General features: G+C 59.3%; 2 protein-coding genes and 2 long non-coding RNA genes across 7 annotated transcripts in view; 2 read left to right on the top strand and 2 right to left on the bottom strand.

Moving 5' to 3' along the window:
* The first annotated feature begins 403 nt into the window (after positions 1-403).
* On the top strand, positions 404-18,089 carry ACE (angiotensin I converting enzyme). Its single transcript, XM_075775322.1, has 25 exons — positions 404-858; positions 4,375-4,542; positions 5,917-6,004; positions 6,252-6,395; positions 6,632-6,823; positions 6,981-7,078; positions 7,607-7,779; positions 7,949-8,172; positions 9,552-9,696; positions 10,027-10,125; positions 10,359-10,481; positions 10,974-11,185; positions 11,715-11,851; positions 12,154-12,312; positions 12,724-12,811; positions 13,014-13,157; positions 13,388-13,579; positions 13,926-14,023; positions 14,317-14,489; positions 14,956-15,179; positions 15,412-15,556; positions 15,762-15,860; positions 16,272-16,394; positions 16,978-17,165; positions 17,446-18,089. The coding sequence occupies exons 1-25, from the start codon at positions 649-651 to the stop codon at positions 17,640-17,642; spliced, it is 3,843 nt and encodes a 1,280-aa protein (XP_075631437.1). The 5' UTR covers positions 404-648; the 3' UTR covers positions 17,643-18,089.
* Positions 12,721-15,737, bottom strand: LOC142605122 (uncharacterized). Of its 2 annotated transcripts, none has more exons than XR_012838873.1 (3): positions 15,477-15,737; positions 14,364-14,530; positions 12,721-12,842 (listed from the first exon to the last, which is right to left on the bottom strand). It is a non-coding gene; the product is annotated as an uncharacterized LOC142605122 (long non-coding RNA). The 2 variants fall into 2 exon arrangements; XR_012838874.1 differs by lacking the exon at positions 12,721-12,842 and adding an exon at positions 13,590-13,724.
* On the bottom strand, positions 17,496-26,143 carry LOC142605121 (uncharacterized). The gene is made up of 4 exons (XR_012838872.1): positions 26,090-26,143; positions 19,740-19,825; positions 19,011-19,119; positions 17,496-17,633 (listed from the first exon to the last, which is right to left on the bottom strand). It is a non-coding gene; the product is annotated as an uncharacterized LOC142605121 (long non-coding RNA).
* KCNH6 (potassium voltage-gated channel subfamily H member 6) overlaps positions 25,856-27,863 on the top strand; it is a 33,529-nt gene continuing 31,521 nt past the window's right edge. For all 3 annotated transcript variants that reach the window (XM_075775326.1, XM_075775324.1, XM_075775325.1), the window contains exon 1: positions 25,856-26,123. In XM_075775326.1, the coding sequence (XP_075631441.1) occupies positions 26,048-26,123 (76 nt within the window). In that variant the 5' untranslated portion in view covers positions 25,856-26,047. The remainder of the gene's footprint in view (positions 26,124-27,863) is intronic.

The raw sequence follows: 27,863 nt of genomic DNA, 5'->3' as shown, positions 1-27,863 counted from the left end.
CAGCAGAAATACTCCATGTCTCAAAAAAAATGAGGTTATGCCGGGAAGGGGGCCACTTTGACAAGAGGCAGCGGGAGATGGACCTTGGCTGCCCCCCAAGTGAGTGCTTTCCCCGCTTCACTCGCCCTCGTGCCCCGCGGCGGGTGGCCAGGGTGCTGCCGAGGGGCATTCGCCCCGTGATGCTGGCGTGGGGAGGGGATGTCCTGCCAAGCACCATGCTCCGGTTGAGCTGGATCCCCCTGCGCCGAACTGGGAATGGACCGGGACCCTGCAGGGATGGAGCTGCCTCCCACCCACCCCGTCCAACCCAGCCTTTTTCCTCCTTTCTCCTTTTTCCGCCTTTCCCTTGATTGTCCTCCATCTCCTTCCCTCCCTGCTGTCCCAGCCCCTTCCCCTTCCCTCCCGGCGCAGCCAGGTGCCAAAGGGACTTTGCACCCCAAGGCAGCGCTCGCTCCTCGCTCCTCCAGCAAGCCCAGGAGCCACCGAAGGAAAAGCAAAATGCTCCGGTCTTATCTGCGAGGGGAGGCAGGCTCGGTGGGCAGGGTTTGCGCGAAGGCTGCTGGCTTATAAGCAGCCGGCAGCGGAGGCAAAGCTATCTCGCAAAGCACCGAACGGGGCCCCCCTCCTCCGTGCTCCGTTCCCGCCGCGATGCCCCCGGTGCTGGGGCTGCTGCTGTGGCTGAGCCTGGCGAGTGCCCTTCGGCCCGGCCTCGAGCCCCCCGAGCATAACCGCACCGAGGAAGGGGCCACCCTCTTCGCCGACGCCTACAACAGAACGGCTGAGATTGTCCTCTTCGAGAGCGTCTCGGCCAGCTGGGATTACTACACCAACCTGACAACTGAAAACGCTGCTCTGCAGGTGGGTGGCAGGACGGGGGCGATGCTGCCACGGGGGTGCCCCCAGCACCAGGGACTGGGGGGGCTGGGGCATGGTGGGGACACTTGGCATGGTCCCCTTCCTCCCTGCGGGCTCCTTTCTCGGCACCCCAAGATGCTGAACCAGAGCTAGGGACTTGTAGCCTGGGAACTGCAGGGTTTGCCCCAAATTGGCCCTTGGAGAGGTTCTGCCCTGGAGCGACAGCCCTGGCCCCAGACCAGAGTCTGGGTTGTTTTTAGAGATGGTTCCCTCCTCCCAGCACCTTCCCCCCCTTCCTGGACCAGGGTCAGGTGTCAAGCGTCCCTGTCCCCATCCCTGCCTGGTGCCACCACGTCCCTGTGCTGCGCCGTGCCGGACCCCCACTGCGTCCCAGCGCTGGGGGCTTTTGGTTTGGGGCAGACACCAGGAACTCAAAGCGTATGCAAGCAATGGGGTGGCATCAGGAATGAGGCTGCCACCCCTCGTCCCCAGCCCACGGGGATGAAGCCAGCTTCGGGAAAGCACTCCAGGCTACAGGGAATTAGACATCAGCCCAGGTACGTGCAGGCAGAGTCCCGGCAGGGAGCAATGCTGTGTGCATCCAACAGGCATATGCATGTTTTGCCAGGGATTTGCCTGTGTTTGGGCTGGGTTTAGCGGGGCAGGGAGCTCCAGCAGCCCAGGGGTTACTCCCTGGCTGAGCGCAGCCAGGGAATCGTGGTGCCTGGGCAGGCTGCAGAGGGTTTCCCAGCTCTTGCTGTGCCCAGGGAGCTGCTGGCTGCCCCGACACGCAGGGCACAGCCACAGCGCTGCGTGCAGCTTGGAGACGTGCCTGCCGCCCCATATAGCTAGGGGTGCACAGGGGTCTGTGCAGCCCCTGTGTGCGTTCAGGGACCCCAGCATCGCACCCGTGCCCCAAGGGCTGCCATCAAGCCCCAAGCGTCTCCAGACCCCACAGGGGTGGGGAGGCACAGCGCGCTCTGCGGCAGGAAGGAAACGCGTCTTCCTGCGCGGGGGCGAAGATCGCCACCAGGTCCAGCCGCTGCCAACTTGGCAGGACACCTGAGAGCGCCCAAGTGCCCCTTCAGCCTTTCTTCAGCGAGCTGACGCGATGTCTGGGCAGGCACCCAACATCTGCTGCAGAGGTTGTGCGGCCAGGGACTTTGGGGCAGAGCGGGAGCATCCCAGCTGTGCCAGGTCCAAGCTTAGAGCCAGGAAAGCACCTTGCATGGACTTTTCTCAAGGGGCATTTCCAGGCCAGCTCTCACACTTTCCTGTGTTAATTAGTGCCCGAGGATCACGGCCAGGTGCTCCCTGCCATGACAAGGCTCCCAAGCCAGCCCAGGAAGAGAAGGGGATCGGCCCCTGAGGTCAGCCCACCGATGGGGCGGCAGGGAGGTGTGCGGTGGGATGGGCAGGCACTGACTACAAAAGGGTTAACAGTTGGCTGGCACAACCCAAAAAGGCTGAATTTGGGGCATCTGGGGAACCCTTGGGCCAGGCAAACACACCCCCCCCCATGTCTATGACATCTGAGCCAGGCCACCATGGCGTGGTCTCCTCCAGGACCTGTCGTGAAAGGTGGCCCCAGGACAAAGTGACAGGGAGGGGCAGGAGACAAAGGCAGGGCAGCATCCCCCCGGGCACGCAGGGATGGCACAGGGATGCTGGAACCACAGACAGGGAGCTCAGCCACAGGGGAGGGACACGTACCATTGCTGCCAACCGGGGCTCTGGGCGAGAGCCTGGTGACAGTGTTTGGGTTCAGGGGCTGCTCCTGGGCGTGGGACTTCTCTGGGTGGCTGGGGCAGAGCAGCCCCAGCACCCTGGGCTCCATCCTGCACTGCTGAATCTTCACTGTGCAACCAGGAGCAGGAGTGGGGTGGGGGCCTTTGGTAGGGAGACTTGGGGACTGTGGGCGTCCAGGGATCTCTGAGACTCCCAAAGGGGCACCCCCACAGACAGAGCTCCCAGCTGCGAGGGTGAAGGGCCAGGGCTGGTGGGAACGGCCATGGCAAGGGACTCTCGGGAAGTGCCGCTGGCCTTGGCTTGCTTGGGCAGCACTGCCGGCCTCAGCTCGCTCCGCCGGAGCTGTCAGGAGAGTTTAGGGTACGATTCGCCTGACCAAACACAGGCGCCTGTTCAAGGAGAAGACAAAACACAGCTGGACTCTGCTTCCTACAGCTCCCCCAGCTCCGCAGTGGGGTCTGGGAAGGGGTAAAGACATCCCCTGTTTAGTGGGGTGATGCAAGAGCATCTTGCTCCAGTGCAGGGTGTCCATGGGACTGGCACATCCCGGCATGTCGGGGGATCAGGGCCGGTGGTACCCAGTGTGATGCTATGGGTACTGGGATGTCAGAGGGATGCGGTGGGTATCCAGTGGTGGGCAGCCAGGGGCACCCAGCACTTTCGGCATCCCCGCCCCCATGTCCCACATCCACGTGGGTGCCTGCCCCGGGCAGCCTCCTGCCCTGCCGCACTGTAACTCCCTTCCCTCCCTGCTGCCAGCTGAGGGAATGTGAAGATTAAAATAAAACAAACCAGGCTTGTTGGAGCCAGGCTAAAAATGCCATGGATAACAGCTAATGAGGTCCGTAAATCACGCCGGGATGGCGCACGGACAGCAAACAGGCGCTCTGCACCTTCTCGCTCCGTCCTGTGCATCACCCAGGCTGGGACACTCTGAAAAGATCAGTGTTTCCCAAAAATACAGCTGACACTGGCCAGGCTGGGATGCAACCTCCTGCAGTACTCCCCGTCCCAAAATTGTGGCCATCGGCCACAGCTCCAGCTGCCTAAATAACCCCCCGTGGCGCAGACAGCTGCTTGCCATCCCACAGCCCTGGGAAGAGAGATCGGGGCTGGCAGGAGATGGGCGACAGTGAGAGACCCAAAACCGGGGACTTGGTGCAAATGGGTGCCCCTCTGCAAGGTGAAACCCAGACACGGCACTTACAGGGCACAGGCTGCAGACAGCCAAAGGATGCATGTATAGATCTAGCAAGGAGGTATAGAAAGGAGAACAGTGAATGTGGCATGTTTGTAGTTTCCCTTTGGGCTTCTGTAAAGGTGAGAAACAGCAGGAATAGGAATAAAATGAAGCCAGACCTCAGAGCTCCTTCTGAAACTGGGGGGGTCTGACAGCTACCAGAGCCAGCCCAGCAGCACCCGGACACCCTGCCTGCGTGGCATGGACACCCCCGTCCCCGCATCCCCACCCCACCGGGGCCACAACACCCCAGCGCTGCCTCCAAAACATCCTCAAAGGCCACCTTGGCTGGTGCTCGCCGGGAGCGCCGCGGGCGAGCGGGGCTGCAGACGTTGCCACGTCAGCGGGAAGCTGATGTCTCTATCTATGAGTGTCATGGACTGGGGACAGCCCTGCCTGCCGCCTCGTGCTCTGTCCCCTCTGGCTCACACAAACCCTCGTGGTTCTGACCCCAGCCCCCAAACCATCGCCTGGGTGGTGGCATGTCCCAGGGCTGGTCCTGAGTCTCTGTGTCCCCTCTCACCATGCAGGTCCAGGCGTCACTGGAGGAGCAAAACTTCACAGAGCTATGGGGGAAGAAAGCCAAGGAGCTCTACGGCAGCATCTGGAGCAACTTCAGTGACCCACAGCTGAGGAAAATCATCGGGTCCATCCAGACCCTGGGACCCTCCAACCTGCCCCTGGAGAAGAGAGAGCAGGTAGGTGAGGTGCTGGTGAAGCCCTGGGCATTGCTGGGGCGCCGCAAAACCCCTTAAAGGGATTTTTCCCAGGCCTCTAGACTCTGTTGCTGGCCTGTTGCCCCTCCATTGCATTTTGGAGGGTCTCCCTGGCCTCTGCACAAGGAAGAGAGTGATGGAGGGGGGAGATGGGGTGCTATCTCCGGGGATGTGGGGTGCCTACTGACCCCATTGTCCAGCCCTAACCTCATTTCAGAGCTATCCCAGTGGGAACCAGAGATTTCCTGCTTACACAGAGCAGCCTTGGGTGTCACCTGGAGACCAGCCAGGCTGTGCCCGTGGCTAGGGGCCAGCTGGCTCAACCCCCGGCCCCAGTGCTCCTCGGGGATGCAGCCCACTGAAAAGGAGAGCTGGTGCAGCCACCCGACTCCCGAGCCCTCCCTGTGAGCCCAGAAATGCTGTGCCTTGGTGACACAGTTCCGCACTAGGAACATCAGGACATCCTGAGTCTTCCCCATCACAGTCCTGAGCTTTCAGGGCCATTTACCTAAATGCAACAAAATTTCGATTTCTGTGCATGAAAATATTGCCCAGGCTGAGGCTGGCAGTTGCTTGCCTCTGCACTGCTGTCTTCTCCAGCCTGGCCCATGGCTCCCTAACAGCCCTCCCCACTGAGACCCTGGCAGAGCCCAGTGATACAATCCTTTCCGGAGAAGCGTCGGCCCCGGTTCCTTCCAGGAAACCCATCCCTGCCCTCTCCCAGATAACAAACAGCATCACGTCTCCTCCCTGCACATCAGCCATGTCTTACCCGTCCCCAGGCAGCTCCATCCCGCAGCTGCCACTGTCCCCTGTCTCCATCCCCTCCGCCCGGCCGGAGCAGAGGGATGGGAGCAGACAGAGGGATGGAGCAGAGGAATTTCCTTCCCTGGGAATGGGCTCCCCAGGCAGGTTCCAGGAAACCTCCTGTTGCTATTGTTTGCTGTTGTTGAAGTTCACAGAAACAAATCCCCCTCCTCCTCCTGCTTTTCTTCTTATTTTTTTTCCTACTCGCTTGGATAAACAGTCCGTGCCGCCGGCCCACTGACAAAGAGCTTTATAAATAGCCCCGGTTTGGGACATCGCGAGCGCTCGCGCTGTGTGTGAGAGGGGTTCGGCGAGTGGCTGTGCACGAGTTGTCTGTCCCAAAGAGCCTCCCTGCTCCCACCATGCGACGGGTGCAAAAACTCTGGGTGATAACATGCTTATCTCACAAAAAAATGTGCTGTGTAAACACACTAATCCTCCTCCACATCCCTCTGGACACACACACTCCAGAGCTGGGAAGTCTGTAAATCTCTTCTGAAGGGCCATTCCCATCCCCTTCCAGCCCCAACATCTTTTCCCTCCCCACAGTACAACACCATCCTGAGCAACATGGACAAAATCTACTCCACGGCCAAGGTGTGCCTGGCCAATGGTACCTGCTGGGAGCTGGAGCCAGGTATGGCCCTTGTCCCTCTGCCCCTGCAGGGTGCTGAGCACCCGATGGCCATGAGTTTGTCCTGGTTCCCACATCCCTGGTGGGCTGGGGTTGGCAGGTCCCACCCATGTTCATCAGGGTTGTCTGGGGGCGAGGATGGGTATTTGGATCTGGCGTGATGGTAGCAGCGCTTCTGCAGAGCTGCTGTGCGATGTCACCCCCCCCCTCATGCCCCTCTCTCATGGCCTGCTTGTCCCCTCTGTCCCAGACATCTCAGACATCATGGCCACCTCCCGCAGCTACAAGAAGCTGCTCTATGCCTGGGAGGGGTGGCACAACGCCGCAGGCAACCCGCTGCGCACCAAGTACGAGGAGTTCGTGAAGCTGAGCAACGAGGCCTATCAGACGGATGGTACGAGCAGGATGGGGGATTGCAGGGGGGTCAGGTATCACAGGTGGGAATTGGGGATGGATGGCACAATGGGTTGCCCTGCTGCTCTCCCTGTCCCACATGCAGCTGAGCATCCAACTTCCATTCTCACTTTGGGGAAGTGGCATAAATCCTACTGCTGTCCCTGGTCCCAGCTCTTGGGGCTGGGGGAAGCCCCCGGGGGCCGGTGCTGGGGGTCATCACTGCCTCCCTGGCAGGATTCGAGGACACAGGCAGCTACTGGCGCTCCTGGTACGACTCAGCCTCCTTTGAGGATGACCTGGAGCATCTCTACAACCAGCTGGAGCCACTCTACCTCAACCTGCACGCCTTCGTCCGGAGGAAGCTGTACGACCACTATGGCCCCAAATACATCAACCTGAAGGGTCCCATCCCTGCTCATCTCCTGGGTAAGAGGAGGAACCCCCCAGCCTGTGCCCAGGGGTGCTGCTGGGGCCAGAGGGGCACACGCAGGGCCACAGTTGGGCAGAGAGGTCCCAGTTATCACTGTGTTTCTCTTCCTCCCGACCTACCACCAGCTCTGCTCCAGCTGTTTTCTCTTCTCAGGCAACATGTGGGCTCAGCAGTGGAACAACATCTATGACCTGATGGTCCCCTACCCTGAGAAGCCCAACCTTGATGTCACGAGCACCATGGTGCAGCAGGTGATGGGCTGAGGGACTCACTGGTGGCACCAGGGGGACAAAATCAGGGGGTATCAAGGCTTGCCCGTAATATTGAGCCCATGGAAGTGGTCTCTCATACCTGCACAGGGGACAGCAGAAAAGCCATGTCCAGGAGGGGAAGGGACAAAAAAATGACCCCACTCCCTCTCTGGCAAGAACCAAAGAGGCAACAGGTGGGCAAGGAGGAAGGACAGTGCAGTGGGACCAGTCCCAATCCCTGGGTCGGGGACTGTGTCCACACCATCACACAGCTCCAAGCCCTCCTGGGGCATCAGCCCTGCTCCCCTCTCCTGTCCATGCTGGGCACCAGCACCACTGTTCAGTGGTTCTTAGGAATGCTCACCCCATTTCTGGGGCCAGGGCTTCCCATCAGGGTGAGAGGGGCAGGACCCCAGTCCCTTGGAGGGACCCACCTCATCCCCACAGTGCTGGGAGAGCATCAGAGGTGATGTCCAGGGCATGGGCAGCCCCTTCTTCAGCCATAATCTACTGCCTCCTGCCCACCAGGGCTGGAACGCCACCCACATGTTCCGAGTCTCGGAGGAGTTCTTCACCTCCCTGGGGCTGCTGGAGATGCCCCCTGAGTTTTGGGAGAAGTCCATGCTGGAGAAGCCGGCAGATGGGCGGGAGGTGGTGTGTCATGCCTCAGCCTGGGACTTCTACAACCGCAAGGACTTCAGGTGTGTGGGGGCATGCAGGGGCCCTGCCTTCCCCTCCACTGGGTCTTTTCCCTACCCTATGGGGTGCTGCCACCCCCTCAGGGGCTGTGGAGGGTCCTTCCCACCAAGAGGGTGCACAGGCAGCCAGGGTCCCTCACTCAGCTCAGGCAATGCTGTTTTCACCTGGCAGGATCAAGCAGTGCACAACGGTGACCATGGAGCAGCTGTTCACAGTGCACCACGAGATGGGCCACGTCCAGTACTACCTACAGTACAAGGACCAGCCCGTCTCCTTCCGCAGTGGGGCCAACCCTGGCTTCCATGAGGCCATCGGCGATGTCATGTCCCTGTCTGTCTCCACCCCCAGCCACCTCCAGAAAATCGGTCTCCTCAGCAGTGCCACCGAGGATGCAGGTATGGCAGCCACCCTGGGGACCTGGGTGGCCTGGAGGGCTCAGGCACTGCCTGTGGCACCAGGAAGGGTTTGGAACATGCCACGGTGGGCTGCAGTCTGGCAACACAACCCAGAGCAGGCAAGACCACCCCACATGGTTGATGTGTGCTGTTCACCCATGCTTGGTTCCATGCACAACCCCTTCTCATCTCCATGGGTCCATGTAGGGCCCTTCATGGCTCCATCCTCTTTACCCCCAAGGGCAGGAGGGATGGTCTCCAGAGCTTGTCTGTTCCCTTCCCTTCTCCATCAGAGCCCCAAACCTGAAATCAGCATCTTTGTGCTTGATTGGCTTTGACCTTTCCAGCGTTCCCCCTTCCCTCACCAAGAACCATCCACCCCAGGAGCTCCCGGTGTAGCTCTGTAGAGGTGGCACTGAGCACTCGTGCACAGTCACGAGGACAGTCAGCGGGTGACATTTCCGCCTGCCAGCCGGCGCAGCAGAGGAGAACTTGTCGCCACAGGGCACTGCCTGGCTTGGCAAGAGTCTCTCCCCGCACCCAGTGTCTCTCAGCCAACACGTCAAAGCAGACAGCGGCAAAGAAACCAAGCGTTCACAGATTTCTGCCGCAGGCGGCTGCTTTGTGGAGGAGGGACAGTCCCGGGATCCTCCTGCCTTGTCATTAAATACGTTTCATGACAAGGAAGCCATCACAGCAGCCAAGATCGTTGGACCGATGCTGCATAAACACCACGGAGCAGATGGTCCCCGCCTCAAGGCATCACTGCCCAACTAACCAGCCCTTGGCAGCCATGCCACCATAGCGATGGCAGCCAATAGCCCCTCAGGGCAGTGCTACGCCACAGCTTCAGCTGAGTCTCCAGCAGGTCCTTCTCCAACCTTTCTTCCCCAGGTTTCCTTGTGGCAATAGGGAAAGCAGACGTCACCATCCCCTGTGCTCCCCATGACATGGTGGTGACTATCCTAGAGTTGATTCCAGTTCTGGGTCTAAACCATGAGAGCCTTTACAGCAGTGTGACAACCCTGCAGATCAAAACCCCTTCACCCTGAGGCCCTAGGGTGAACGTGTGAAGAGGATACCATTAGAGTTACGCTCACCAAAGACCTTCTCACTCTGAGATCCAGGCTGAAGGCAAGGGAACACCGCACTTGTCACTCCCATTGTTCTCATTCAGTAAAAAGGTACAAGTAGACGCTGTATCTAGAAAAACCTCCTGTGTCCTACACAGCCTTCTCTAGGGAGTAAATTATACGCTGAAAGGCTGTCACCATTTTTCATCCAGATCTGCTCACTCTCTTGCCCACAAAAAGTCTAGTGCCCATAGTCCTGTCCAGCCAGACTCTTTCCCAACCTGGTTCAGGCCCTGTTTCATGCAGAGAGCAATATCAACTATCTGCTGAAGATGGCCTTGGAGAAGATTGCCTTCCTGCCCTTTGGCTACCTCATCGACCAGTGGCGATGGAACGTGTTCAATGGCCGCACACCCCCAAACCGTTACAACTACGACTGGTGGTATCTGAGGTAGAGGACAGTCTCCAGGGTTGGATCAGGGTGTGGAAACTGGGGGTGTGCAAGGAAGGAAGACAGCAAAGAAGAAAGGAAGGAAAAAAGGAAAAAGTATGCATGGAGATGGCTGGAGAACAGTGGATAGATGGGTGGGTGGGATGGATGGGTAGATGAGTGGATGGGTAGGTGGGTGGGTGGATGGATGGATGGATGGACAGAAATACATGGAAGCACATTCTAATCGTGCAGATTTCTTCAGCACTGTGCCTTCCCTTCCCATTCCATGCCTTTATTCTTCTGACCCCTTATTTCCATGCTCATGCTCTTGTTCTCTCTTGTCTACAGAACCAAATACCAGGGTATCTGTGCTCCAGTTTTGAGGAATGAAAGCAACTTTGACCCTGGAGCAAAGTACCACATCCCTGGGAACACCCCTTACATCAGGTAAAGGAAGTGCTGGCAAGGGGACAGAGGCTTGGGGAGCAGGGGGAGTGGGGGCTCCACTCTGAGGGCAGGGACTGGGATGCATTCCTTCTGCTCAAGACAAAGAGACCATCCAACGCTTGGGACCACAAATGGTGGGGACCTGACGTGTGGCCGGGTGCCTTCCCCCACACCCTGGGACTTGTCTGCTTCCCTTTGTCTCCACTGCTCACTTTCATGGGCTTCCTTGGCAGGTACTTTGTGAGCTTCATCCTCCAGTTCCAGTTTCACAAGGTGCTGTGCCAGGCGGCCAACCACGCTGGTCCCCTGCACACCTGTGACATCTACATGTCCAAAGAGGCTGGAACCAAACTCAGGTGGGGACAGAGGAGGTCGGGACAATCGCCACGGGCAGATGTGTGCGTGGAAGCTGATGGTGGGCAAAGGAAGGAAAGAAGAAAGGAAGGAAGGAAAAGTGGCTGTGGAGATGGCTGGAGAAATAGCTTTGCAGATGGGTGGATGGATAGGTGGATGGATGGATGGAAATACCTGGAAGCACTGGGGTGGAGTGAGTGGTCCTCACCAGAGTACTGCTATTGTCCCTGTCATAAGCTCCCACCCAGACAAGAGGTCACAAAAGCACGTTTGTTTCCTGTTGACTCCCTGGGTGTTAACAAATGCACGAGTATGTGATGAGGAGTCCTCATTCCCATATGCAGGACAGATGGGGGCTTCAGAGGCAGTTCCCAGGTTCATGTCCCACTCAGGAATAGCATCTTCAACCCTTGCGATGCTGAGATACCATCACGGCTTTTCTCCCATCCTTCCCCTGTCCTCATGCTGGCTCTTGCTGTCCTGCTCCTCTGCAGGGAAGTGTTGAAAGCTGGATCTTCCAAGTCATGGCAGGAAATCCTGTTGACCCTCACTGACACGGGTAAGATGGACGCTGGGGCCCTCCTGGAGTACTTCAGCCCTGTCACCCAGTGGCTTCAGGAACAGAACAGCAAGACCAATGAGGTGCTGGGCTGGCCTGAGTTTGACTGGCGTCCCCCGATCCCTGAAGGCTACCCTGAAGGCATTGGTAAGGCTGCAGCTCCATCCTGGGTCTGGAGAGGGGCAGGAAGAGGTCTCCCAAGGGACATCACTAGTGCTTAGGCAAGACGGTGCTAAGGGAGGTCTCTGCTGTGGGTGGGGGAGGTACCCATGCCAGAAAAGAGAAATAACCAGCTCCGTGTGGAATCCCACAGGGTGTTGCTTCCCAGGAAGCAGGTACCATTAGCCAGCCCTTTGCTGTACCATTGTCTGAAGCTGTAGTAATGCCATTGGTAATGGTGTGACAGGTCATCTGTTTTCAGCTGCACCCTTTCTGTCCAAGCGGGAGGGTCCGGGGCATGCAGCATGTCCTGTTATCCCCTGTCCAATTGGACACCCCCAGCAGCACCTCTCTACCCCCATTTCTTGGCTCAACCTGCTCCCAAATTGTGGCATCCTTCAATGGAACTGTAGTTCTGGGAAAAGCTCAACCACGGCTTCTCCATGGATCGGTGCTCTTCCAAAAAGAAGGACTCTCCTGACTCCCCTTTTCTTCCCCCATTTGTGTCCTCCTCTAGACAAAATAGCAGACGAAGCACAAGCTAAAGAGTTCTTGTCCGAGTACAACAGCACGGCCGAGGCAGTGTGGAACGCCTACACCGAGGCATCCTGGGCCTACAACACCAACATCACTGACCACAACAAGGAGATCATGGTATGGGAATGACCCCGGGTCTGTGCGAGGAGAGGCAACAGGCAAGGCAGGCAGCTGGTACCCAGGGCATGTCTCAGATGAGCTCTGAAAACCAGGGCAGCCTCTGCCCCTAGCCAAGGGGTAATGTTCTCACCCAGGAGGTGCCTTTTCCATTAAAACCCTTGTCATGCCATGATGTACTCACAGGGGCAGCCATGGGGAGGTTGTCAGTCATGGCATGCCAGGTGGTGTTTCTGGTGATGACCGGTGTCTCAAAGATCTTCCTCAATTTACTCCTCTCCTGACCCTTCCTGCCCTTGCAGCTGGAGAAGAACTTGGCCATGTCCAAGCACACCCTTGAGTATGGCATGAGGGCCAGGCAGTTCGACCCCTCCGACTTCCAGGACCAAAGTGTCACACGCATCCTCAAGAAGCTGAGTGTCATTGAGAGGGCAGCCCTGCCTGAGAATGAGCTGAAGGAGGTGAGCTGCAAGGGGACAGAGCAGGAGGGGGTGTCCCTTGCCACTACCTTGTGTGGAGACATAGGCTTCTCCCAACTTTTAAGAAATGCCACTGGGAAGCCACCCCTTGCCCTTGACCAAGGAGACAGTTTGGTACCTTCTACACAAAGCTGTGATCCTTGTCTCCAGGATTTACCACCCAAAGGTTGCCTATCCCAGGCTGCAGTGGGGCATGGCTGCTTAGGTGGCAATGGCACATTGCTTGCTGGCCCTCATCCCCCCTGCATTGACTCCACTTAGTCTCCGTTTGGGGTCATGCTTGGCCTTGGAAGGGACCAGAGGAAAACACCTGGGGATACCTCAATAGTCTGTGACATTCTCCAAGAGCAGAAGCAAGGATAATGAACTCACATAATCTGATTTTATTTGCAGTACAACACCCTCCTATCAGATATGGAGACCACGTACAGCGTAGCCAAGGTCTGCAAAGAGAATGAAATCTGTCGTCCCCTGGATCCTGGTAAGATCTGCCAGGGTGTCCGGTGAGTCATCTGCAACAGACCCAGAAAGGAGAGATTTTTAACAGGGACATGGAGAAAGGTCATGAAGGGACCTTCCCATCTTCTCTGTGATGGCCCCTGAGCAGCACATTGGGTCTAGCACCATTGTGTCAGTCCAGCCCATCCAACAACATCACTTTGACTTCATTGCTCTCTCTTCAGACCTCACAGACATCATGGCCAACTCACGGGACTATGATGAGCTCCTGTTTGCATGGAAGGGCTGGCGGGATGCTTCTGGGAAGAAGATCAAGAACAACTACAAGAGATACGTGGAACTGAGCAACAAGGCAGCTGTGCTTAATGGTGAGTGTACCGCTCCCTGAGAGACCCACCATGGTCTTAGCACACTGTAAACAGAAGATTGGGCTGATCATCCAACTCAGGGCCAAAATCTGAGTGTGTGGAGGTCCCACCAACTCCCATGAGATCTAATGTCTCATAGATACAGAGAGACCTGGGGTGTCTGAGCAGCAAGACAGACTCTTGCCCAAGAAGGACAGAGTCTAACAGCTTCTACTCTTTCCCTACCACAGGCTACACAGACAACGGGGCCTTCTGGAGATCCCTGTATGAGACACCCACCTTTGAGGAAGATCTGGAGAAATTGTACCTGCAGCTGCAGCCCCTGTACCTCAACCTGCATGCCTACGTACGCCGAGCTCTATACAAAAAGTACGGTGCAGAGCGCATAAACCTGAAGGGTCCCATCCCTGCTCACCTGCTAGGTAAGGGCTTTGCTAGGTCCTCACGCAGAACTGTGTCTCCCACCAGGCATAGTTTGCTCCAAGTCATGCCAAGAGTTGAGGCTGGTCTCTGTTCAGCAATGGCCAAAGGGCCAAGGCCTTGTGAGATGGGTCTGCAGAAGCCAGTCTGCCCCAGGGAAGGCCAACACACTCAGCATGACTTGATCTCTCCTGCATGGATGGGGTCCTGCTTGCATCACCCTTGTGCAGACAGGGCAGAGACCAGGCAGGGTGATCCACCCTGTGCAGGAATCAGGAGTAACTGGTTGCCTTTGCTCTTCTCTCCCTGTCTCCCTCCTGCCATGCATTGTCCTCCTGTGCTTCTCAGGCAACATGTGGGCCCAATCATGGTCCAACATTTTCGACCTGGTGATACCTTTCCCAGATGCCACCAAGGTGGATGCCACCCCAGCCATGAAACAACAGGTCAGTGCTTTTCCAGGCTGCTCTGGGGAAGCCCCTCGGGACCCAGCACCCTTTTGCCATTGCTGTCACCCGTGTTGCCAAATGCTCTGGTGCTGCCAAAAGCCTCCATGGCTCATCCGTATTCTCTCCCCACCTGGATATGCCAAGGGCTGGATCCAACTCTAGCTGCCCCCAAAAGACTTCCCCTGCCCAGAGGAACAAGGCTGTCCCTGACCTCCCATCCTTCCCAGCCTCTGGCAACCCTGGCATCCCCCATAGCCCCCTACCAGGTCCTCTGTCTGCTCTATCCCCAGGGCTGGACACCCAAGAAGATGTTTGAAGAGTCAGACCGTTTCTTTACCTCTCTGGGCCTCATCCCCATGCCGCAGGAGTTCTGGGACAAGTCCATGATCGAGAAGCCAGCAGACGGGCGGGAGGTGGTGTGTCATGCCTCAGCCTGGGACTTCTACAACCGCAAGGACTTCAGGTGGCCGTGGGGAGCAGGTGGTGGCGTCAGCTGATGTGGTGCTGGGACAGAGAGCAATGTTTTGGTAGAATAAAGGCACATGGCCTGATGCCACCACAGTGCCTATTGTCCTATGGCTGTGGCAGCCCCACTCTGGCATTGTTACTGGTACCCAAGATGTGGGCATTGCTGGCAGGAGCCCCCATGGTGGATGGAGGGCAATCAATGCCACCCCTGTCCCACCATGGAGAATGGAAAAGCCAATGAACAAAGACAGGGAATGGGCAGGGGCAGCAGGAGACGCAGGAGAAAAGGAAGAGACCAACCCAATGGAGTAGGACCAGCCCGGCTGGCATCAGGTGTGGGGTGGGAACACATGGAAAGGGATACCAAAGGGAAAAATAGCTCGAGGGCGTGTGATTGTACCTGGAGATTTTCACCCCAGCACTGCTCTCCCTTCTCCCCCATCCCACATGTCCTGGTCCAGGATCAAGCAGTGCACCGTAGTCAACATGGACGATCTAATCACAGTGCACCATGAGATGGGCCACGTCCAGTACTTCCTGCAGTACATGGACCAGCCCATCTCATTCCGTGATGGGGCCAATCCTGGCTTCCATGAAGCTGTTGGGGATGTCATGGCCTTGTCCGTCTCCACCCCCAAACACCTGCACAGCATCAATCTGCTGGACCAAGTCACGGACAACAAAGGTGAGCTGGCAGGGGAGCACCACACAGCAAAGTGGCTGCTGGGGACTGCTGGAAATGCAGAGGGTCAGGATGGCTGGGCAAGGTAGGAGGGATCAGGGACATGCACCATGGCTTTGCATGCATGGATGGGACAGGACCTGGTGGGGACACCCTGCTCTTGGGCAGAATGACCCATATGGGGTGGAGAGGTGAGTACAGTACTGCCTTGCTCACACCTTCACACCCTGGGCAGAAAGTGACATTAACTACCTGATGAGCATTGCCCTGGACAAAATCGCTTTCCTGCCATTCGGATACCTCATGGACCAGTGGCGCTGGAAGGTGTTTGATGGGCGGATCAAGGAAGATGAGTACAACCAGCAGTGGTGGAATCTCAGGTGTGCTTGAATTCAGATCCCTCTTTGGTGCAAGGGCCTTGGCCATTATCCTGCTGGGCCCTTTCTCCCTGTGCTCCAGTTGGCTGCAATGGGACACAATGGGATACATAACCGCTCACCCTATCCTCACATCCCGCTGTGTCCCCTCCCAGCTTACCACACCTTCTCCTCCCCATGCTGGGCTAACTCTCCCTCTCTGGCCCAGGATGAAGTACCAGGGCTTGTGCCCACCAGCGCCAAGGTCTGAGGATGACTTTGACCCTGGGGCAAAGTTTCACATCCCTGCCAACGTCCCCTACATCAGGTGAGTAATCAGGGCTGGGGCAGGAGAGACACCACTTGGACACAGAAGTAGGATCTCCAGTTCAGATACCAGTGATGGCACCTTGTTTCATTGCTGATGGTGCCATCCTGAGAGTGCTGGGAAGCTCTGCAGGCCCTGACAGAGCTTTAGAGGAGAAGGCTGGATTTGAGGGAATTTGAGGATGATGCGTTTATCCACCCAGACAGAATAAAACACTTGTTAAAGGAGAAATGGCAGTTAAAGGAGAAATCAGCAGATTGGACTGAGCTGATGCAGGTGGAGCTCCAAAGCCAGTGATGCTCCTCCAGGCTGGGAGGGCGCATCCAGGGGATGAGGGGGAACACATCCTCCCCTGCACAGCCATTAGTAGGGTCCATTCCCATGTCCTCACCCCCTCCACCACCCCCCCAGGTACTTCGTCAGCTTCGTGATCCAGTTCCAGTTCCACCAGGCGCTCTGTGCGGCAGCTGGGCACACAGGTGCCCTGCACACGTGTGACATCTACCAGTCCAAGGAAGCTGGGAGGATCTTGGGGTAGGTGTGTGGGCAGGGCAGAGCCAAGACATTTATGTCCCCAAACACCTTAAAGCCAGTCCAGCAAGACAGGAGGCGATGCAGCCCCCCCGGTCATCCATCCCCTCGCTGCCCTGGCGTAGGATGCTCTGGTCCCCGGCCCTTGGGTGCAGGCAGGGGGGACGCCGGGCAGGGGCACCTTGGGCTGGGTGCTGAGGCTGTGATTGCAAAAGCAGCCACTAGAGGTAGCTGGGACCCTGGCAGGTGGAAGGCTCCCTCCCTCCTCCTCCTCCGCAGCCCCCTGTTCCTTAGGGAACACAACCCCCTTGCTTCAAGAAAAGCACCTGCAAAACGAACCCTTTCACCCAGGAACTGCTCTGCATCAGGCTGGATTCACTGGAGGGCTTTAGTCCATGTAAACACCCCCTTGCCCCCAGGCAAAAACCTCCTTCCCTGTGCTCTGGGCTGGCAGCCCTGTGGTGCTGGGTACACAGACTGTACCCAGGGCTGCTGATACCAAGAGCCCCAACCCTGGGGAAAAGGGAAGGGCTGGTGGCCAAGAGGGCGATGGGGAACCCACTGGAGCTGATTTCTCCTGCCACAGGGATGCCCTGAAGCTGGGTTTCAGCAAGCCGTGGCCTGAAGCCATGGAGCTCATCACAGGGCAACCCAACATGTCAGCCGATGCCCTGATGAGCTACTTTGAACCGCTCATGACATGGCTGGTGAAGGAGAATGAGAAGAATGGGGAGGTCCTGGGCTGGCCTGAGTACAGCTGGACTCCTTACACAGGTATGCAGGGCTCAGCCAAGCACAGCAGGTCCATGATGGGGCAGAGCTCAGCCCTCACCAGGACCAGGTGGGGCATGTGGGAGGGATGTGGCTGTCTTGGTGCCTCTTGGCCATCCCAAAAACCACAGGGTGTTTGGATGCTTCTCTGTGATTTCCCATGGAGCTGAAGCTAAAGGGGACAGGGCATCCAAGACATCAGCAAAGGGAGAGCTGGTGACCCAACAAACCCCAGCCCAGAGCCCTCAGCACCAACCATGTCCTTCATTTCTCCATTTTCCAGCCACTCCAGCCCAACCTGGCTCCAGCCAAACTGATTTCCTGGGCATGTCCCTGTCCAGCAATCAAGCCACAGCGGGTGGCTGGGTCCTGCTTGCCCTGGCACTCATCTTCCTGATCACCACCATCTTCCTGGGCGTCAAGCTCTTCTCAATCAGGAGAAAGGCCTTCAAATCCAGCTCAGAAATGGAACTGAAATAAGGCAGCCATCAGCAGGGGAGCACAAACAGGGTGCAAGCATGGGCATTTGGGCGGGCTGGCAGCGATGCCATGGGCACATTTGCCAATGAAGCCATGGGTTTCCACAGCCCACGACTCCTCTCTCCAATCAGGTCAGATGTTTTTTTCCACTATGCAAGAGACAAAGTAGAAAAGAGCTATTTATTTGTCAACGTCTGCATCAGGGGAAGAGACATTCAGGCACCGGCGGGCACGGAGCCATCACGGGCTACCCCTGCACCCAGGGCTGGCAGCTGGTCCAGCCTGGGCACCCACCAGCCATCTCCGACCTGTGGGCAAAGCTACAGGGACTTCAAGTGACAGGGGGCTGTTTGGGGAGGGACAGAGCATATTCCCACCCCTGGTTTGCCCACTGCCGGGCTGTTCACTTGCATGGATGAAAAATAAACCCATGTCTTGTCACTCCCAGAGCAGCAGCTCAGCTCCTTCTTGCGGGTGGGCTCAGATCTGAATGGGACAGGGCTCTTGAGCAGGAGAGCTGCCACCCCAAGCCAGTGCAACTACAAACCCCTGGGAACCAGCCTGGCTTTGAGGCAACGCAGCTGCAGCACCCAGCCTCCCCCATCACCATCATGAGAGCTCAGCATCCCCTTGCAGCATCCCCATCCTCCCCTAAACCGTGACTCCCATCACAGCTGACAGCTCGTGGGCTCACTGTGGAGCACGTACCTAAGGAAGGGGCTGTATCAGGGCCAGAAATCCCCAAAGTCCAGGCCTGAACTGTTCAAAGGGTTGGGGGTGTCACTAAGCCCAAGTTGGGACAAGGCTGGGGCTCACGGCTGCTGTGGTTCCAGCTCAGGAATGACATTCACTTACGTAAGAGCTGGGGGGGCTCCAAGGTCAGCGATCGCCTCCTGCCCTCCAGCTCCCGATTATCTTGGGATCAGCCATGCTTGAGGCTTTCTCCCCACCCCCCACCCCCATCTTTCTTCTGCTTCTGTAAATAAAACTTAGTATTTGTTCTGCAGTGATTAGGTGCAAAACTAATCCCAGGCTGGGGATTATTGCAGCCTTAAAGAGCTGTGATCTGCTGCAGCCGGGAGCAGCAGGGGAAATGAGGGGATCTGGGATGATCCACCCGTCCCCCTCCCATCTGATGGCCTCTGCCCTTGGTCATGTCTTACATGGGGAAACTGAGGCCCAGGAGAGACTCATTGCACCCGGGAGAGGAGCGGAAGGCAGGTGTCTGCCCACCCACGCTCGGGTTTTTGTTTGCTTTCAATCCTCCGCTGAGCACAGCATGCCCACGGGGAGGCGAAACCCCGACGCTTGTCTTTCTGCTGCAATCCCCAGACCCGGTGAGCAGCCGCCCCGGATGCCTGCACTCACCTCATGTTCTTCCCATGGTCGTATCCTGATGCGTCTGCTTTATATCCCGGCACACCAGGCACCCTCCTCTCCCCCCTTCCTGGCAGCGCAATGCTTGCGGAGCAGAGACCTGGCACGGTGAGAGCTGGGTTTGAAGCCAAGTGTATTTTCAGCCTGGGGAAGCAGGCTGGTGCAGGTGTGCTCCATCCAGCTCAGCTCCTCACTAGTAATTTTGATCCCCCTGGCTCCTTTCTACCCCATTAGTGGAGGAAAAGAGATCTCCAAGATCGTTAAGATCCTACAAGTTTCATGAAAATTGCTTTCTGGAGGGGAAGAAAAAAACCACAAAAAAAACCAAAGAGCCACACTGAACATTCTCACTCAGGGACTGCAACACAAGATCAGCCCTAATTAGACACCAGAGAATCCACATAGGAGCTGACGCTGTCCTGGAATGGGTGCACTGCGCTGTGGCCTCCTGCTCAGAGACAGACAACCCAAGCCCACCGTCCATCCAGAAGACAGGGCTGACCCAGGCTACCTTCAACCCAGGTCCAAGGTTCCAGCCAGGAGAGGGGCTGGATACAAGGTCATGGCCAGCCCAGCTCATGGGGAGACTGACGGTCCCACACGGACTTTAAATGGAGCTGCTGGGCTGGGGGGTCACAGGGCAGGTGAAGCTTTCCAGGGCAAGGAAGGTCTGCTGGTGCCCCGAGGGCTCTGCCACCGCAGCGATGTTTTACAAGATACCTCAAACCGAGGATGATTTCCCTTCCCGGTTATGATAACATCTGGAGAGATTTTGCTGCCTTCTGGCTCCTGCATCATGCTTTCTGCTGAAATTAGGAGGTTTAGTGAAATTACTCCCTAAGGAGGAAAAAAAAAAAAAAGAAAAGAGCAGAAAACAGAGGAGATTCCTCCTCAATTCACGTAACTCCTCGACAAGGATCTCAGGAAGCAGCAGGTACCCCAGGCTTGCTGCGGGGGGGCTGCCCTGCACCACCCTGCTTGCACACCAGGCTCCCAGAGAGGAGATTTGCTTTAAAATCACATGAATTCAAAGCAAGAAACACCCTGGTTTCCCTTCGCCGGCTCGGAGACCCTTTGGGCACTGCAGAAAGCCATTTTCCATTTTTTTTCAACGTTCGTTATCTGCCGCGGGAAGGTGGCTGGGGGGTTCCCACAGCCCCGGCCCCTCGGTGCTGGCGGGGGCCCAGCCAAGCCAGGGCTATTCTTAGCCGGCGGGTGGCCGGGCAGGAGCAGGCAGGGTGCACGGGGCCGCGTTCCTCGCATTCCCCTTCCCTGGGGACAAGGAGCGCCTGGAAGCATGCAGCCACAGCCGGGGGCCATCAGCGGGGGCCACCCCGGGCGGGGGACATGGGGCGAGGCAGCGGGAGGGGGATCCTGGGGGACAGCAGGCGTGTGGCAGGGATGTGGTGAGCCGTGGTAGGGACCGGGGACTCCCCATCCCTGCCAGCTCCCTGCCCGGGGCTTCAGCCCCTGCAAGCCCTGGCTGGCACCGTCCTGCCCCCCCGCTGCTTGAGCAGGGCTGAGGAGCATAAAGGGGAATTTGGGGGTGAGGGGCAAGTGGGGGACCCCAAAGTCCTGTCCCCCCATGCGAGCTCAGACTCTCCCCAGCCCCCTGGCTCAGCTATGGTTCCCTACCAAGGGGGCCAGCCCAAAGGTCGTCCCTGCTCTCCTGATGTCCCCTCCATCAAGCATCAGGCACCCGGGTGGTGCCACCATCGCCTGTGGACATGTTGCACCAGGCACCCAGCTGGGTGCCACCCTCACCAGGGGATGCACCCAGGGGTGCAAGCTGGACTGACCCCCTACCCAGCCCCACAGAGCCCCCAACCGGCATGGACAACATCCCCCCACCCTGCTTCCTCGGGGTGCGTCGGCAGCAGGATCCCAAAGCTGGCTCTGCCCATGTCCCCATGGTGGGCACCGTACCCACGCCTCGGGGCTCCCCCTCGAGCTGAAACCGTCCTTGCCAAGTCCTCACAGGCGGTGGGGAGGGAACCGCCGCAGACTGAAAGCGTTGCAGACCTGAACGACAGGGCAGTGTGCGGCCAAGCCCTTGGCTCTCTGCTGCTCTGCCCCCATGCCCAGGAGGTTTCCAGCCAAACAGACCAGCTGCAGCCGCTGCCAGCACCCCCCTCCCTTGGCCGCATCCTGCCCTTTCCTGGCCTTCCCTGCAGCAGCACCGTGAGTTATTGCAGCTGCCTGCTTGCCCCATCCATCCTCCTACCCCAAGGACTGCAGGTGAGTCACGAGCCTGCCCCATGCCTCAGTTTCCCCTGCTGCGCAGCGACGACGGGCAGGATGCCGGTGTGGCTGCTGTGAGCCGAGCGTGCCACATCCTGGAGTTGAGTCCCAGTAGCTTTTCCTGCCACTTCCAACTGGGAAGTGGCCTTTATCAGGAAACAATGTCTGTGACTTGGTTTAATGTCACCGAGTCCTTCCCAGGTTTGCAGCCTCCTGTCGGGCCTCCCCTGGGATGGCGTGGCGGAAAGCCCAGGCTGATGAGGGTTAATTTTGGCTGCACATTTAACTGTTGTTTGGTTTGGGTAGGTATTTTTTTTTTATATACTTCGCAAACAAACAGTGAAGCGGTGAAAGCCTGGAAAAATACGGCAGGATTTGGAGTGGTGGGGTGGAGGAGGGAGCCAGGACAAGGAGCATCCTTCCCTCTGCAAAATCCATTTACAGCCCCAATTCCTCCCTCCCCGTCACATCCCTGGAGCATCTTCCAAAAGTGAAGGGCAAAGCAGGGGCATGAACCGTGCCAGGTAGCCGGGACACCCGAGCCCGTCTGGGGACAGACCCGGTGGCTGCAAGCAGCTTTGGGGACTGCGAGAGCCCCGTCTCCCTTGCCGGCTGTGTTTGCAGTGCAGCTCTAATTACAGAGATGTGGAGAAACGCTGTCTCTCGGTTGGCAAACATTTCTCCCGGCAAGCGTCAGCCGGCAGCTGCTGTGCTGGGATTTGAGTGGGAGCCTGTCCCCTCCATCCCACACCTCCCACCCCAAATCCACACCCCATTTCACGACTGTACCCCTTCACCCAATGTGCTTGCACCTGTCCAGGGCAGCCCCTCGCTGGGTGGGTGATAAATCCCTGCACAGATTATAATTCCCTGCACTACCAGGTGGCTCCTTATGCCCTTGTGGTGCAGAGGCGGGGAAGGGGAGGACACCCTTGGGAAGCACCCAGGTCTCCTTTGCCCTGGAAATCAGGTGGTTTCCCACTGATTGCCCAGGGTGTGGGAAGGAAGGAAGGAAGGAAGGAAGGAAGGAAGGAAGGAAGGAAGGAAGGAAGGAAGGAAGGAAGGAAGGAAGGAAGGAAGGAAGGAAGGAAGGAAGGAAGGAAGGAAGGAAGGAAGGAAGGAAAGGGAAACAAGCAAAACCTCAGAAACATTTGAGGAGGAGGAGAGGAAAGAACTGAATGAAGGAGGAAGAGGAGGAGAAGAGCAGGGCAGGGAGAGAGAGGATTACTGTTCAGTTGAATTAGAGGGAGCCCTTCAGCTGCCTTGAACAGCAGGAGAATTTGCCCAGAGACCCCAATTCTTCCTATTTGGGATAAAATGTAAGCACAGGATTAACTGCAAGCATATGCTTAAGACCCAGGGAATTGATAGAAGTCTGGGCATAAAGTGCTCCTAGGAGGGCAGGGAGGCAGGGCATGGACTGGCAGCCTCGCGCGTGAACCAGCTCTGCTGGGATGGACTGGAAGGACTGGGAGAGCTGTAAGGGAACTGGGAGAGCCGTGGGGCCAGCAAGAGGCTCCTGGAGCTTAGGCAATAATAACCTGAAGAGAATGACATGACTCAACCCCATCTGCGAGGGCTGCATGGGGAAGAGGGTTGGTAAGAGAGGCTCTTCCATCAGCTACGTGATGGGATGAGACCCTCTGGCAAGTGAAAGGGGGTTCAAAGTGGCCCCATTGCCATGACCAGAGCAGGACAGACCTTCCTGGGGTCACTGCACAGACCCAGCCCTGGCAGAGGGGTCCATGGCCAAAGACCTGCTGGTGCCCCTGCGCTCCCCTCTGCAGACTCGCTCCCCGCTGGGGAGGGCTGCGAGCCGGCACGTGCCCTTATCATCAGACACATCCGTGTCCACGTGATGTGTCCATGAACATCCCAGACTGATTTATGGGATGAGAGGAGGGCAGGAGGCCAACCTTAAATCCTGACTGCCTGGTGATTAATAATCATAATTATGATCATATTAGCTGTAGTAATAATAGTTTGCTTTCCCTTGCAGAACTGGTCATCCAGGAATCTGAGCAGTTTCACAAGGCCGAGTGACCAGCGTCCCTATTTTCTAGCAAGGAAATTGCGGCACAGAGCTGTCTCCCTTGAGTCACCCAGTATATCAACAAGAAAACAGAGAAGGCAGGAGCCTGGACTCCGTGTCCCTCTCCCTCCCCCATGCTATTAAGCTGCATCTGTGTAATATAGAGCAAAACATCCTCCACGACTCGCAGTAAATCATGGCAGAGGCAGTGTGCAGAGTGAATGGGGGGGGAGATAATGGGTTTTTCACCCTCTTCAACAATAGAACAAGTTTTTCTCTGCTGGGGAAGGCTGACTTCTATGACAGTTGGAGATAAAAGCAGCACCAGGGCTCTGAAATGGGCCTGAAAGGGCACCTGCCTTGGCTCACCCATTTGCATTGCTGGCCCAGGGACAGGAGGCAACTCCAGCACGCAACACTGTGGGTCGAGTGCCCCATGGGCATGGTCTGGTTCTCATGTGTACTGCTGAGGTGCAGTGGAATATTAATTGAAAATCCCAGCAAAACACTCCTGCTGATGGTAATGGACCATAATCCTCTTAGACCAATTTCATGCCTGAAAAATCGTGCATAACAAAATAATAATAGAAAGCCCCTCAGTGGACACTGTCCTCAGCAGCGGGCCCAGGAGAAGAGGGCCGGCCAGAGGGGATTTCTCAGGAAGGAAAGGGAGCTGCTCCCTTTGGCCTTCACCCTGAGGGGTACAGAGAGGTGGGCAGGAGGGCAGCTGAACTTGGGCTAGCTCTGAACATCTGCTGTAGCAGGGCAGCATCGTCGTGGGACCCCTATGTCCCACAGAGACCTGGGTACCCGCTGCGACCCCTGTGCCCTACAGAGCCCATGGGATCTTCACAGCCCCAGAACCCCGGGACCCTCCATATCCCCCAGAGCCCGCAGGACCCCCTGGACCCTCCGTGTCCCCCAGGGACCCTCCGTCCCCGCAAAGCCCTGTGCCAGGCCGGCCCCCCCGTGCCAAGCCCCCCCATACAAGCAGCCAGCCCCCCCCCGCCCGCCCCGCCCGCCCCTTCAGCACCGCCGCGAATGGACAGCGCCGGGCGTGGGGCCCCGCCCGGCCCGCGGCACCCGGCACCCCGGAACCCCGGAACCCCCGGCCCTGCACCCCGGCACCCCGGCACCCCGGAACCCCCGGACCTGCACCCCGGAACCCCAGCACCCCCGGCACCCCCGGCCCTGCACCCCGGCACCCCGGCACCCCGGCACCCCGGAACCCCCGGCACCCGGGCACCCCGGAACCCCCGGCCCTGCACCCCGGCACCCCGGCACGCCGGAACCCCCGGCACCCCGGAACCCCCGGCCCTGCACCCCGGCACCCCGGCACCCCGGCACCCCCGGCCCTGCACCCCGGAACCCCGGCACCCCGGAACCCCAGCACCCCGGAACCCCCGGCCCTGCACCCCGGCACCCCGGAACCCCGGCACCCCGGAACCCCCGGCCCTGCACCCCGGCACCCCGGAACCCCGGCACCCTGGAACCCCCGGCCCTGCACCCCGGCACCCCCGGCACCCCGGCCCTGCACCCCCTCTTCCATCCCCCCGCACCCCCCTCTTCCTCCCCCTGCACCCCCCGGCACCCCCTACTCTGCCTCCCTGTGCCTACAGGCACCCTCTCCCCTGCTACACGCCTGCACCTCCTCCTCCGCACCCTGCACCCCTCAGCACCCTCTCCTCTACTTCTGCACCCTTGCACCCATAGACATTTCTCCCTCCAACGCCTTCACCCACCGGCACCCCTTCCTCTGCCTCTGCACCCCCGCACCCCTGCATCTCCTCCTGGGCCCCCGCACCCCCCGCACCACCACCTGCACGCTGCCCTCCACCCACCACCCCCTGCACCCCGGCATCCTCTCCTCTGCCCCCCCCCCCCCGGCACTCCAGCGCCAACCATCACCCCCTCCTCCACCACCCCCTGCACCCCATCCCCACCCTCCTTCACCATCCCCACCCTCCAGCTCCCAGCACCCCCTCCTCCAGCACCCCTTCTTCAGCGCCCCCGCACCCTTCACCTGCACTCCCACCAGCCCCTCATCCTCAGCACATCCTACTGTCCCAACACCCCAATCCTCCAGCACCCCCTGTCCCAGCACCCCCTGTCCCAGCACCCCGAGGACCCCACGTGCACCCCCCCCAAGCACCCCCTGTCCCAACCGCCAAGGACCTCACCCCCAGCAGCCCCAGCACCCACCTTCTCCCTCCCCCCGCGCCCCGCCCCGGAGCACCCCCGGTCTGCGGGGCCGGTGCCAGGCGGTGCCGTGCGGGGGCCGGTGCCGCGGGATGCCGGGAGGTACCGGGGAGACGCGGCGGACGCCGGGGGGTGCCAGCTCCCCCCGGCCGGCAGCTGTTGCTGCTGACAGCTCCCCCGGAGCCTCCGGCGGGCCGGGGCAGCGGTGACTAAGCACTTTGGGGATTTCTACTCTTATTATTTTATTCTATTATTTTCTCCCCCTTTCAAGCGGGTCCTCCCCCCCCCCTTCCCCCCCCTCCCCATCCTCATCCTCCCCGGCCGCCCCCGCCCGGAGCCGGGCGCGGCAGGGCGGGCGGAGGGGTTCCCCCTTCCGGCCACCGGGAGCATGGGAGCCCCGGGCCGGCTCGGCTCCAGAGCTCGGCCAACCCTGGGGTGAGGCGGAGCGGGGCCGCGCCGTGCCGGGCCGTACCGAGCCGCTCCGGGGCCGGGCCGCGCTCCCCGCCGCCCCCGCGGGAAGTTCCGCCGCTCCCGGGGCGCGCAGGGCGGCGGAGCGATGCCGGTACGCCGGGGCCATGTGGCCCCCCAAAACACCTACCTGGACACCATCATCCGCAAATTTGAAGGGCAAAGTGAGTACCGCACCCCCGGGCCCGCTCCCCGCGGCGGCGGGCGGCCCCCCCCAACTTCGGGGCACGGCGGGGAAGAGGGGGGGGGTGTCAGGCGGGAGGGCAGAGCGGGGCCACCCGCGGGGTGTCCCCGGGGAAACGAAGGCGCCCCTGTGACCTCCGGGGGGGGGAGAGGGGTGGGCGACAGCCAGGCAGCGTCCCCGCGGTATTTATAGACAGGGCGACACAAGGGGACGGGCGGTCCCAGCCCGGGGGTGCCCGGGGGCTGGAGGCACCGCAGCCCTCCGCAGTGCCCGGGCTGCGAGGGGGTCCCCGGGGCGGCGGGGAGGGGTCCCCGGCTGGCGGGGCGGGGGGACAGGGGTGCACGCCAGCGCAGACGGGCTCGCTGCCTGTTTGCCTTCAACTCCGCGCTGCTCGGAGGCAGCCGTCCCTGGTGAAATGTTGCCATTTGCTGTTGCTTGGAGTAATCCCTTTATATGAATTTTTGGGCTGGTTTTTGTGTCAAATATAGCGAAGAGTTCGTGCGCATCGGGGAGCGCCGGGGGTTGTGTGCAGCTGGGTGGGGGCTGTGAGGAGGAGGCGGCGGGGGCTCCGCTGTCTGGGCACCCCAATGGGGCTGGGGTACCCCTGTACAGCTGGGGATGAGGGGAGGGGAGCAGGGGATTGGGATCCCCCCAAAAGCTGTGTTCAGGGGTCTGCTGTGGGGTGCTGGGGCTGCGCACCCCCCACTGCCCCAGCTCGCTGTGGTTTTTCTCTGGTGTCTGAGTTTGCCGGGTGGGCAAACGTCCCTGGCGCTGCCATTCCTGCCGGATCTGTCTGCCTGCCCTGGCAGTGAGTGACGTGACCCTGGGGACGGAAAGCGAGAAAAACTGTCCCTGGTTCCTATCAGTCCCCACTGGGAAGCGGCGGCTGGGGAGCAGCGGGGGCACGTGGCGAAGCGTGCCAGCGGGGAAGCAGCCAGGGCCCCTCGTCCCTGCCCGCTCCCTGCCTGCACTCTGCCAGCCATGTCGGGCACCAGCTGGGCTCTGCCAAAACATCGCCCCGTGCTCCCCCGCAGCAGCTTCGTGGTGTGACAGGTATTGGGAGACACCAAACCAGCCCCCCCCAAGTCACATCGCTGTCACTGGCAGCACATCCACCTCTGCTCGTGGGTGCCTTCACCCCCCACTGCAGCGTCCATGGGTGCAGCTGCACTGGCTGAGTCCCAGCTGGAGCCAGAGAGGCCCAACGCTTCCCTCCCAGGGCCGGTGCAGAGCCCCGGTACCATGGGGGCAAGGGCAAATCTGTGGGTGAGGGCAAGGGCAAATCTGGGGTGAAAATACCCCCGAGGAGACCAGGCTCTGCAGCTCCTTCCCATCCCGGCCTCGGTCACATCCCCTGTGCCCAGCACAGCTTGCTCCGGCACCCTGCCAGCCCTGTAAATCCTGTCCTGCGCCAGCACAGCCTGGATCCAGCCGCGGGGCTGGTGTTGGATGGGGAGATGTTCGTCGCAGGTGGGGAGCGCATCCCCAGGAGCAGGGCTTTGGGGGAAGGTCCCCTCCTTGTGCCGCCTTCCAGCTGGCAGAGCGATTGGGATAGGGAAGGATCGGGAAGAGGGAACTGGGAAAATTTGGCTGTGCTGGTTTGTGCTGTTTGCAGCACGAGCGCTAGCATCAGCCCTGCGTGGGAGAGGGAAAGGTGCTGGGGTGGGAGTCCCCCACAAAGGGCCACCAAGGGCTGTCACAGGGTGGGATGAAGCAGAAG

This window comes from Balearica regulorum, chromosome 24 (assembly GCF_011004875.1).
Source record: "Balearica regulorum gibbericeps isolate bBalReg1 chromosome 24, bBalReg1.pri, whole genome shotgun sequence".
Taxonomy (NCBI): domain Eukaryota; kingdom Metazoa; phylum Chordata; class Aves; order Gruiformes; family Gruidae; genus Balearica; species Balearica regulorum.
This window is presented reverse-complemented; position numbering and strand designations above follow the sequence as displayed.

Excerpts from the sequence above, each read along its gene's own strand:
- ACE (XM_075775322.1), top strand. The coding sequence starts at position 649 with ATGCCCCCGGTGCTGGGGCTGCTGCTGTGGCTGAGCCTGGCGAGTGCC. Across the intron at positions 11,186-11,714 it reads AGGCTACCCTGAAGGCATTG|ACAAAATAGCAGACGAAGCA; the intron begins GTAAGGCTGCAG and ends GTCCTCCTCTAG. Across the intron at positions 15,180-15,411 it reads CCAAGTCACGGACAACAAAG|AAAGTGACATTAACTACCTG; the intron begins GTGAGCTGGCAG and ends CACCCTGGGCAG.